General features: G+C 29.5%; 1 protein-coding gene across 1 annotated transcript; it reads right to left on the bottom strand.

Moving 5' to 3' along the window:
- Positions 1 to 5,854: 5,854 nt before the first annotated feature.
- LOC114273405 (VAN3-binding protein) lies at positions 5,855 to 12,222 on the bottom strand. The gene is made up of 6 exons (XM_028215191.2): positions 11,605 to 12,222; positions 10,945 to 11,067; positions 7,059 to 7,488; positions 6,440 to 6,735; positions 6,303 to 6,360; positions 5,855 to 6,215 (listed from the first exon to the last, which is right to left on the bottom strand). The coding sequence occupies exons 1-6, from the start codon at positions 12,079 to 12,081 to the stop codon at positions 5,998 to 6,000; spliced, it is 1,602 nt and encodes a 533-aa protein (XP_028070992.2). The 5' UTR covers positions 12,082 to 12,222; the 3' UTR covers positions 5,855 to 5,997.
- Between the last annotated feature and the right edge of the window lie 301 nt (positions 12,223 to 12,523).

The raw sequence follows: 12,523 nt of genomic DNA, 5'->3' as shown, positions 1-12,523 counted from the left end.
ATTACAAAACTTAATTAAATCTAATTTTCATTTAGCGATAGAATGACTAAAGATAAACGTAATGCCAAAATCTTTTGCCTTAAATATGTTTTAATTAACCAATGCTTTTTTTATTTGCTATTTTAGTTACTAAATATGATGAAATCACAATTTAAAATGTAATAACATTCATACAAAAAGAAAAAGGAAAAGAAAAAAAGAAGATAGATGTGGAGAAAAATAAGAGAGAAATAAGAGGGATATAAATAATTATAAAAGAATATTTTGATAAAATTAAACATTTATAATGATAAATTATAAGGAATTTAGTAAAAAGAAATAGAAAATAAAAACGAGATATAAACATTTTGAAATATATTTAAAAATTAAAAAGGAATTAAATAAAAAGGTCTGGCTTTGATTCAGTCCACCATCGGACTGGACCGTGCTGTTGGGCCCGTGAGGGCCCACCACGGGTCCCGTTTTGAAAATTTAAACCATCAATGTGTAGAACTCTTCAAGTACTATATGCTTGTAAAAAATCACGTTGATCGGATATCAATAGCTATGTAATTAAATTATTTTTTTGTCAACCGTTAATTTATTCACCGTCCATTTTTTTTTATACAAAACTGATTTGATCACATAGCTATCGATATCCGATCAACGTGATTTTTTACAGCCATATAATACTCGAAGAGTTCTACACATTAAACGGTTCAAATTTTCAAAATGAAACCCGTGATGGGCCTCCACGGGCCCAACAGCACAGTCCAGTCCGATGGTGGACTGGACCAAAGCCAGATCCTAAATAAAAAAACTTCTTTTAATTAAAAGTAAAAGTATAATTTTCAAAAAATGAGAGACACATGCCTCTAGGCCGTATGTAGCTTCATCCCAGACTCTTTTGTCAATATATTTATTATTGTTGGGTGTGAATTTGTAAATTCAAATAAGATGACAAGGCACTACATGTTTTATAATTTTTTGCCCTGCTTACTCATAATTAGAGTGAACCCCCACACCATTTGATAATGTAGGGTTCACTAGTAAGCTGTGCAAGAGACAGTGAAAAAAATGAATTATGTCTGCATAATAAAGATCAGTAACGGATATTCTTTATTGTTTTTCTCCTACATACCTACCTACTCGATTATGGAAAGTACCCACACAAACACAAATAACAATTTCCAAGTCTCTACATTTTATTTTCCAAATTGGGTTGGGAGAAAGTGAAGATCCAAAAACTCACTCAAACCATCCCCTACTCTAATTTTTTTTCATTTTCTTTTATTTATTTATTTTTTTAATAGGTAGGATATTTATAAATAAAAAATATTTGACACCTCAATTTTTTTTTTCATAATCCAACTTATAATAATGTGGTCATAAGTGTCAATTTTTATACAAATATGAGAAAAAAATTAATCAAATTATACATTTCAACCAATCACATACTCAAACCTTCACTATTTCAAGATATTATTTCACTATAATTTCAATTAAAAGAATCTTCAACCCTTAATATATATTTTTTTATCGAATTATAATTTGATAAAAATTTAAAAAGATGAAGCATTGGAAATGTTTTTTTTTCCATCAAAATTGATGAAAAGAAAAAAAAAATGGGATAAAAATGAAAGTTCTTTTAAAAATTGAATAAAAAAGGTAAAGTAATTCATATATAATTTTTATTTTTTATTCAAATTTAAAATCAAATTACGTAAATAACATTAAAAGAAAATGATGAAATGTTATAAATATTCTAAAACCTTCTTATTCTTAAGACTAGAAATCCGTGTACGTATTGTATTCATATTGTATTTTTATTTATGAAATTAAAACCAAAAGAAATGTAACTTAAATTATTGGATTAATAATAGAAACATCATATCAATTATTGTTAAATATCACTTCACTTCACATTTAATAGTAAAATTGTATATTTGTCTTAATTATAACTTTTAAATTTGTATATTTTCATAACAAGAAGAGATATATCATAACTCATATAACCTCAGTTTAACTTCTTCCTTTTTAATTTATTACAAATTATCAAAATTGTACTAAATAGATATATATATATTTTTTTTATATTTTTCTTAACTAATAACTTAAAAAGTTTTAAATATAAAAATTAACTTATGAATTTCATGTATAGCACAAGATAAAATATTAAATTACTTTAATATATTTATAATGATTTTTTTTTTAATTTATAAAGTCTTATGCATAGCATGACTTACTCATAGTAAGTATAAAAAAAATTATAAAATTTTGTTGGTTTGTACGGTATTAATGGTTTGGTCTTTTGACGCTTCCTTCTCCAATAACTTGATGTATTTGTTATATTTCTTACTGCAACAACAGCCTGTTTAGTAGAGTTGTGAGAAAGTGATTACTCCCTCCGTTTCAAAATAATGGTTCCTTTTGGGGAATCCAACTTTTTTTGATAGTACAATTATTGTACTTTTAAAAAGTTGGTTTTCCAAAATTACCCTTTGATAGTACACTTTTTTGAGAATATCAATGTCATAATTGTACTTTTTATATTATTTATGAATTTAAAAGAAGGGCAAAATGGGAAATTTATATTATTTTTGTACTTGATTTTTGAAGAGGGACTAATATTTTGGGACAATGAAAAATGGAATAAGGGACTAATATTATGGGACGGAGGGAGTATAATTTATAGCTTATACCTGTGAACATAAGTTAATTTTTGACTTATAAATTAAGCTTCTCTTCCCCTACTCAAAGAATAAGTTAATTTTTGACTTACAAAAAGTTATAAGTTGTATTGTTAAGCTAAACCAAACACATCAAAATAACTTAAATTAAGCTAAAAGCTGAAATAAGCTAGAAATAAGCCCTACCAAACAGGGCCAACCACAATTTTTGTTAAAAGTAGGAATAAATTATAAATACACTCTTGAAATTTTTGTTTAAAATATAGATTGTCCTTTCTGATTTAAAAAATTATAAATATTTTCTTATTAGAATTTTTTTTATTTAACCGGATTAATTAAACAAATAAAATTCATAATTACTTTCCTATACAATAATAAAATTACCCAAATTATTAATTGAAACATATTTTTAACATAATTAAAAACTGTTAGTTGACTTGATAATTTATTCATAAAATTAGCGATTTATTATGAAATTAAAAACTTCAGGGGGTGGAATGTAATTTTCAAAACTACAAATGACGATTCGTATTTTAATCAAACTTGAATGGATGTATTTGTAATTTATCCTAAAAGTAATCAATTTGTTTGGTTTCGATTTTTAAAAAATATTTTCTAGAAAATTTTAGATTTTTATTTTTCATATTTTTTTATTTTCAATAAATTTTTTAAATATTAATGTTTTAATATTTTATTTGTACTTAGTAATTTGAACTGGCACTAATAATTTTTTATTCCCAAGGTTGTACGGAATTTCCCTTCCAACAAAGTTTTCTCCAAATAATTTATTCTAAGAGTTCTTGTATTCTTTTATATTTGCTTCGTTTGAAAATTTGACCATTTTAATTATTTTATTATTATTATTATTTTATTTTAATCTGATTTTAAAAGTTGTATTTAGAATGATTGTTGCTTTTTTTTTTAATTGATTTAATATTTGTAAGAAAAAAATGAAATAATTACGATATAAATGTGATATTTTATCTTATTAATTAATTTAATTTATTTTGCTTTTATTAATTATTTTAATAAAAAAATGTCATATCCCAAATATGCGGTTGTTTGGTCTCCCAAATAAACCACCTCTTTTTTATTTATTTTTTGCCTTTAGTAATTTTTTTCAAAATTGTGTAAAAAAAAATATTATTATTCCGATCCGTCTTAGGTAGACGAATCTAAAAAATAAAATTGAAAATGTAAAAAGTCAAAAAGTCAAAATAAGCCCAAAAAAATTCACTATAATTTACTTATATTAGTCTAATTTGAATTTTTTTTTTAAAATTCCATTCATCTCATCGAGTAGAATGTAGAATCTAAACACCTAAAGCTTATGGAAACATTTTGAAAAAAAAATTCTAAAGAAAAAAAAAATTCTAAGCCAGCAAAAAAGCCACCAAAAAAACAAATCCTATAGCCCTGTTTGGTAGAGCTGTGGGAAAGTGCTTATAACTTATGCATAAACAGCTTATAGCTTATAACTTTCAGCTTAAGCTGATTTCCAACTTATTCTTAAAGCATCTCCTGCCCCACTCAAAGAATAAGCTGTTTTCTGACTTCCACAAAGCTATAAGCTATAAGCTATAAGCTAAACCAAACACATGAAAATAGCTTAAATTAAGTTGAAAGCTGAAATAAGCTGAAATTAAGCTGTACCAAACAGGGCCTATGTCATTTCCTAAATTCTCAAATTATTCTGACAATTTGGAATGACAGCTCATATGTTTTCAACTTCTTCTAAATATTGGGCTTTCTCAAAAAAATTATCTCTTTTTTTTTTTTTCGTGATGTACATTGATCATGTATGAGAGTAGTATGTAATTAAAATAGTCTATTCACTCTTTTAAAAAATATAAAAAGATTGAGAGATTGATTTTCAATTTGAAATTGTCTATTTCATTTTAAATGATCATTTTCCCAACACAAGAGACATATTAAATATCTTGACCATAGGTTTAATTTGTTCAATTTGGAGAAATTAGAATTCAATGGACTTTTCAAAAAATTAATTGCAAATTCATGAAAAAAATTAATGATTTTAATTATTAATTTTTGTAAAGTTTTTCACTATTTGTAATTATTTTTCAAATTATCACTGATTTGATATTTCCCCTAAAAAATTCGCCATATAGCAACAACCTCCTTCAAACTTAGCATCTTTTTTTCATTTGGCTTTTTTCTTTATCAGAATTTTCATTTGGCTTATGCACGACCTATTTCAATCCTTCTAGCATTTTTCTTTTGCTGGTCGAAAGGCAAAGAATTAGTACTCAAAAATCATACCATCATCGCAGAAGATAATATAAAACGAATATAAACACCCAATGTTGATGTTTTGTCATTCCTGTTTGGTGAGTATGTTCTTTTATTAATGGTCTTTGCCAAGATTGCCAAATCACTCTTTTCAGTGGCTAAGTCAAGATTTTGATTTATGGGGCACCATTAATCGTTAATGATATCAATTACAAAACTTAATTAAATCTAATTTTCATTTAGCGATAGAATGACTAAAGATCAAGTACTGTCAAAATTTTGTGCCTTAAATATGTTTTAATTAACCAATGTTTTTTTTATTTGCTATTTTAGTTACTAAATATGATGAAATCACAATTTAAAATGTAATAACATTCATACAAAAAGAAAAAGGAAAAGGAAAAAAAAAAAGATAGATGTGGAGAAAAATAAGAGGGGTATAAATAATTATAAGAGAATATTTTGATAAAATTAAACATTTATAATGATAAATTATAAGGAATTTAGTAAAAAGAAAAACAAGATATAAACATTTTGAAATATATTTAAAAATTAAAAAGGAATTAAATAAAAATTAATTAATTAAAAGTAAAAGTGTAATTTTCAAAATATGAGAGGGATGTGCCCCTGCACCCTATGTAGTTTCGTCCCATACTCGTTTGTCAATGTATTTATTATTGTTGGATGTGAATTTGTAAATTCAAATACGATGACAAGGCACTACTTTTTTTTATAATTTTTTACCCTGCTTACTCATAATTAGAGTGAACCCCCACACCATTTGATAATGTCGGGTTCACTAGTAAGCTGTGCAAGAGAAGTGAAAAAAAATGAATTATGTCTAGATAATAAAGATCTAGTAACGGATATTCTTTATTGTTTTTCTCCTACATACCTAACTACTCGATTATGGAAAGTACCCACACAAACACCAATAACAATTTCCAAGCTCTTAGTCTCTACATTTCATTTTCCAAATTGGGTTGGGAGAAAGAGAAGATCCAAAATTTAACTCACTCGAACCATCCCTACTCTACTACTACTAGGTGTTTTTCCAGTGGACCAATTTTGTTTTAATTTATTTGTTATGACATTTGTTCTTCTGCTCTGTTGTGATGGAGAGTAACCTAGAAACGCCCTGCGTCCAGACATCATATTCTTTCTGGTTCTTGCATTCAAATTCTACAACTCCGCGCGTTGCTGTCTTCAACCCAAAGTATCGACGCTGCTCTCCATCCTCGAACAAGTGCCTCCCTGGCCACGACGCTACATCTCTGCGCACCTCCAACACCACACCTGCAGCTCATCCAATGTCCAAACACACTCAAAATTGAGATCATAACAAGTTGAGGATTAACAATGAGTACTTGATTACAAAATTACTTTTCTTCTTTTTGGTGATTGTTCCTGCAACATGCCTGCTCTTCATCTTCAGCATCACCTGCACATTACACCACCAAAAAATTAGGAGATCGTGATCTTTTCACTAGTATAACACCACTACACCGCGTAGCACTCACCTGGCCTGTTCGATGAATATAGACAGATACAATCTTCCAGTGAAGATCACCTTTGCTGGTGCGTTTGAGAAGCTCAGTGCCCCTAGCAAGTAGTTCTTGATTAAAAGCACCAAGGAAATTCTCTTCAAGGGCAAGCCCTTCATTATGGTTACTACCATTAGTATGACTAGTTTGATCACTACTACTAACACTACCACTCATCCTCATTCCCACCCCTTTCTCCACCGGTATCACCGCTGCAATATTCCACACTTCTTTCAGTGCTCTTGCCTTCAGTGTAGCTGCCCCTCGTAGTGCTGCACCCAATCCAAAACATCTCCATACATAAAGTGGGCAATATCAAGTTTTAACTTCAAAATGCAATGTACCCAAAATAATAGAAAAAGTAAATACTGTTCAAAATTAGAATGTACTGCATAAATTGATAGTTGATGTGGTGTGAGTCAAAACACAATAAAATTTGATCAACATATTTTAAAACTTGGATATTTAAATTTTTTTGAATATGTTTAATTTGGCACTAATTTATTATGTCATTAATCCAACAAGAAGAAAATTTGAAATCTTCAACAATCTTATCTTAACTAATTTATTAATGGTGTGGGCAGAAATTTCATACCAGTGGCTGCAGCAGCGGTGAGAGTTGTGATATCACCATGAGAGCGAACATTAACAGCAGAGCTAATAGCCGAAACGAGGTGATCGCGCTCAGCTCCCATAGCCTCTGCTGCCTCCACGCACTGCGCAGCAACCAACGTTGCAGCTGATGCAACAGCCATGTCAGTCTTTGCCATCTGATCATCCTTCTCGGATGCTGATGCTGCCGCCGTGGCAGCTGCAATGGCAGCAACTGCAGCTGCCACGCCCGCAACAGAAACAACAGCATGGAGCTGGGCATTGTGGGTCCTGGCCTCTTCTTTCTTCTTCTCTCTTCTCTCCTTCAACCACCTTCCTACTGTTTTTCCACTTGGTGTGCTTACTCCGCCACCGCCACCAACATTGTTTTTACCAGTGAATAAAGGTTGCAGACTGTTGTTTGAACGTAAGTACTGCATTTAATTGATATAAAGACTTGTATTAATTCACTAGGGGAAGATTGAGTTTGGTGATTTGAAAGAAAATTGTTCTATGTCCGTTGTAATTCCCTTTCAGGGCTTAGGAACCATTTATGCTATGTTTGGCTGAAGGATTTAAAAAAGAAAAGAGAAAAAGTATGTGAAATTAGATAAAATGTAAATATATTTTATTCACATTTCACTTAATTTTTTCTTTTTTCTTTTCAAATCTCTCAACCAAATACAACGTTATTGGAATCCAAATCGAATCTAGATATAGTTTCCACTTCAATAATTTTATACAATTCTTTTTAATAGATTTCTTTATGGAGATTATTTTTTAAAAAAATCATATTAATCTATTAATTGTAGTTAGATTACTTTAGTGTATTTGTTGGTTTTTTCAAATGAATAGTCAACTCTAAAAATTATATTACTATTTTTTTCTTTTTTTAACAATATATGATGAAAAAACTTTGAAAAATAAATTTATGCATAATAGAAATCAATTAATTAGAGTGGAATCCGCTATGAATCTAGGAACTTAGCTAGACATTCTCGTCACAAAGTTCAACTGTAAACAATCTGCGAGACTGCGTCCTACTAAAAGATAGAGAGGGACCAGTTACTTCATAGCCTATTACGGGGTTACCGTGCTACATTGGGGTCAATAATGAAAAAATTGTCAAAAAATATCATACTAAAATTAAATTAATAATAGTGCTACAAGCACATAATTAGGTGTTTGGGAGTAAACTTTTTTTGTTGATTTTTTTAATTTTAGTGAATTTTTTTAATTTTTTGTTTTTACTCAATTAGAAGAACTAAAAAAAATTAAAAATTGAAAAAAAGTACAGAAAGGACAAAAAATCTAAAAATTATTGAATTTTTTGTCTTTTTTTGTCTAGTGACTTTTTTAATTATTTTTTAAATTTTTTTATACTTTTTAGATTTATATACACAAAATGGACATGAAAAAGTAAAAAAAAAATTAACATAATTTTTAAAAAAAAATAAAATGTAACTTTTTTAGCTGAATCTCAAACATTCAATAAAAAAATGCATAGAGAGTGCATTTTGTGATTTAAATTTATTTTAAAAATTATTCATATAACACTTAAGATGAATCTTAATCACACATTATATTTTTTTTTGTATATTTTTTGGATTTTATTTTTGTATAAATATTATTTCTTTTCTAAATTTGTGACATCATTTTTTCAGATAAATTTTTGAATTTTTTTTTTCTAGTTTCTTCACTTTTTCCAAGGTCAATAACAATAGAGAGGAGGGTAAAAATAGATGAGAGATTCTTCACTTTTTCGAAATAGATTCTGAAGTGTTAGGGCTGAACAAGGAATTTGTGAAATCCGTAATTCGATCCAGTCTAGTCCAATTCGATAGGTTTGGATCGGTTTTTTGAATCCGCGGTTCTGTTTTGGATTGAAGAATTAAAAATTCGTAATCCACGGATTGGTTCTGGATTGAACCCCACGGTTCCGAATTGGAACCTATCCGGACCGTATACAAATAGTTTATATTTTTATTATATATTCTTCCCCATAATATCTTCTCTTATTCTATATAAAATCTAAACACAAACCTAAAACCGTATAATATCTTCTTTTATTACTTTTGTTTGTTAGTTTTTAGTTTTAATTTGTAATGATCTAAATACTTATGGTGAAACCAGTTTTCTTATAGTTGTTTAAATTCTAGAACAGTATATCACTATTATAGAAAAACATATTGCTATTGTGGAACTAATATAGCGCTATGTTTATATTTTTATGAAATTAAAGTATTATATATATATATTTTTTTTTTGTTATTTAATTATGTAAATCCGTTGTCCTAAACCGATCCAATCCGTATTTAAATGGATTGGTTCAGATTGGTTCCATGATTTAAACGGATTGGATTAGTTTCAATTTTTCAGAAACCGTAAATAACGAATTAGTCCTAATTTTATCCTAATCCAATTCAATCCGGTCCATAGTCACCCCTATGAAGTGAACATGAGAGAGAGAGAGAGAGAGAGAGAGAGAGAGAGAGAGAGAGAGGGGTGGTTAACGCAACGGTGACAAATCAGGGGCAGTTGCTAAAAAAGCAATCATAAATTCTTTAATTTTAAAATTTTAATTGAATTTATATGTTAAAAATACGAAAAAAAAAAAAATCAACACATCCCATCATAATAAAATTTATCTTTATTAAAACTCATTAAAATTATTTTATTATAACTCTTAATCTTTTTTGATCGTTGAAAATAACTAAACAAGCAAATCTACAGAGAAAGATTACTGGAGACAGCTACCCCAAGGTAAAACCAAACAACAATGTTAGGTAGTTCAAAATTTTGTGATTCAAATGACTTAAATCACTCAAAACGATGTCATTTTCAGGGTAAATGAGTGTAAAACGACATTGTTTTGATATATTTGAACCATTTGAGTTACAAAATTTTGAGTTACCAAATATTTTTTAAAAACATATTGGCCTGGCAACCCTACTTACTTACTCAATCCTACTTCGAATTTCTTCACACACTTGCAGTGTGTGAACGAAACACGGTTTTTTTGTTTTTTTTCATAATTGATAGAGTGGCTTTATGATTTGAAATAATTTAAATAAATATATTTATATCTATCATGCCAAACAAAAATGCACACATTAAAAATGCATAAATAAATTTATATATTGCTCGTTTCATGAAAAATCATTTCATTTCTGGAACGAAATTGAGATAGAGAAAAAAAAAAAAAAAAGAAGAAAGAGAATAGGAGGTGCTCTGGTCTGGTTTTACCAGTCAAAAGAAGTGGTTGATTAAAGTCCTTGAATGGAATCTCTAGTTAGCAGGAAAAGTTTTTATTGAAGAAAACAAAACAAAAGCAATTTTCTGTGTTTTCTGTGTGATCAGAGGAACATTTTGCTGTTCACACAGCATGATACAAAAACTCCGTGAGGTGGCTGCCATTGTCTCTATACGGTAAGTGAGAAGTTGTGATTCATGCTAAATTTATTATTTTGAGTAATTGTAGAGCCCACATATTTATATTTATAAATTTATTTATAATAATAATTGGGCCCCATTATTAATGTGTAATAAATTAAAAATTAAAAATTAACAAGTGCCTTATCGTATTATTGTAAATTCTTAAAATCTCCAATATTTCTCATTGTTTTTTTATTGTGAATCACCATATTTTATTGTAAAATTTTTGTTAGTTACACCATCGATTTGGACTATTATATAAATAAAAAAATTAGTCTATTTATAATACTTTCCTAATTAAAACCAAATACAATAACAAGAAAAAAGTTAAACGATTAGTCTAAATTTGTGAGCAAGTAAATGTTATAGATGAAGAACTCAAATATAAATAATAATAAAAAGTTAAAAAAGAGTAAAGAAGAAGAAGAAAGGAACAGAGGGAGAGGGGTAGGTACCTTGACGACATCGTCGAAATCGTCAGAGGGGGAAACAGGAGCGCTATCTGTCTCTTCTGCATGGGAACTGTTCAATGGTCCGCTACTGTGTGAAAGCCTCCCCGATGTTAACGGTGATATTTCCTGTCCCATAAAAATCTAAATTAAAATATCTTTTGTTTTTATCTTAAATTAACATCAAATTATATAAAAACAAAAATGATCAAACATTCCGATAAAAAATATTTTTCATATTTTCTGAGGTTAATATTTTCGGCAAAAAATGTCCTAAAAAGTCTATTTAAATGACAAATGTTTTATTTTTAAAAACCAAAAAAATGTTTATCAAATTAAAAATTTGTCAATGCCACTACCATCACCACCAATGCTGTCACCACCTCCATTTTCACAGCAACCACCACTACCACCTCCATCCCATCACCAAACCCCTATTACTTCTCCACCAACACCTCCACCCCCACCCCCACCCCGCTACTGTCACTGATACCACCACTAATATATTTATTAGTACATTAATTTTAAGAATGCAATCAAACATAGAAAAACTTTTTTTTAAAAAAAAAAATTGTACAAAAAAGTTCTGTCAAAACAACAGAGAGATTTTTATAATGTAGGAAGAGAAAAAGATTAAAAGATAGAGAAAGAAGTGATATGGCTCACGGATTGAGACATAATGCGTTCAAGGACAAGCTGAGAAGTTGCAGAAGAAGCAAAGGAGAAAGATAGTAGTGGGTTCCCATTTCCAGGAATAGCTGCTGCTGCTGAGTCCTCAGTCTCAACGTCACCGCCTCCGGTGACATCTTCGACCACAGAAGAGAAAGACGAGTCACTATTACTACTACAACCACCATTAGTAGCAGTAGTAGTAGCAGTAGTAGTAGTAGGAAGCTTGGGAGTAGGTGGAGCGAGAGCCTTGGAGACTTGGAGGGCGGAGGCGCTCCATGACCTTGCCAGGAACTCCAATGGCTCTGTCGGGAGCTCCGGCAGCTGAACCTCGCCGTCGCCATTGCCGCCACGCTGCTCCGACCGCCTTCTCTCCATTTTACCAACTCCAATTAAGAGAGGAACAGGCATGGTAGTAAGCTCGGACAGTTGTTTTATGGAATGCTTGGTTGGTTGCTTTTTATAGAGAGCCATGGGAGACAAAGAGAATACGGATACGCGAGTTGGACGGGATATACTATGAGCTAGATGTCATATATTTTTTTCCCTCCATATCTTGTGTGCGGTTGTTTCGGATACAGAGAATATGGATAGTATATGATGTAAAGGGGAATATACAATATTAATCCCTATAGTATTGTATATAGATATAGAGAATTTTTCTTCTAAAAATTAAAAATAATCATCTTTACTTTTTATCATATCTTAACCAAATATAATATAATTGATCTTACAATATATATAATTCATCTTGTATCCTACAACATATTATATCTCATCTTTATCCTTACGTATTACATATTCTCCGCAAACTCTTATATTCCAAACAATTAAACGAGACCTAACATACTAATAATCCTATTAATAATCCTATTAAAAACTCATAAATCACCCTTTGTGAGACACTAGAAATGTA

Source organism: Camellia sinensis, chromosome 14, assembly GCF_055761805.1.
Source record: "Camellia sinensis isolate YWXY chromosome 14, ASM5576180v1, whole genome shotgun sequence".
Classification (NCBI taxonomy): Eukaryota; Viridiplantae; Streptophyta; class Magnoliopsida; order Ericales; family Theaceae; genus Camellia; species Camellia sinensis.
This window is presented reverse-complemented; position numbering and strand designations above follow the sequence as displayed.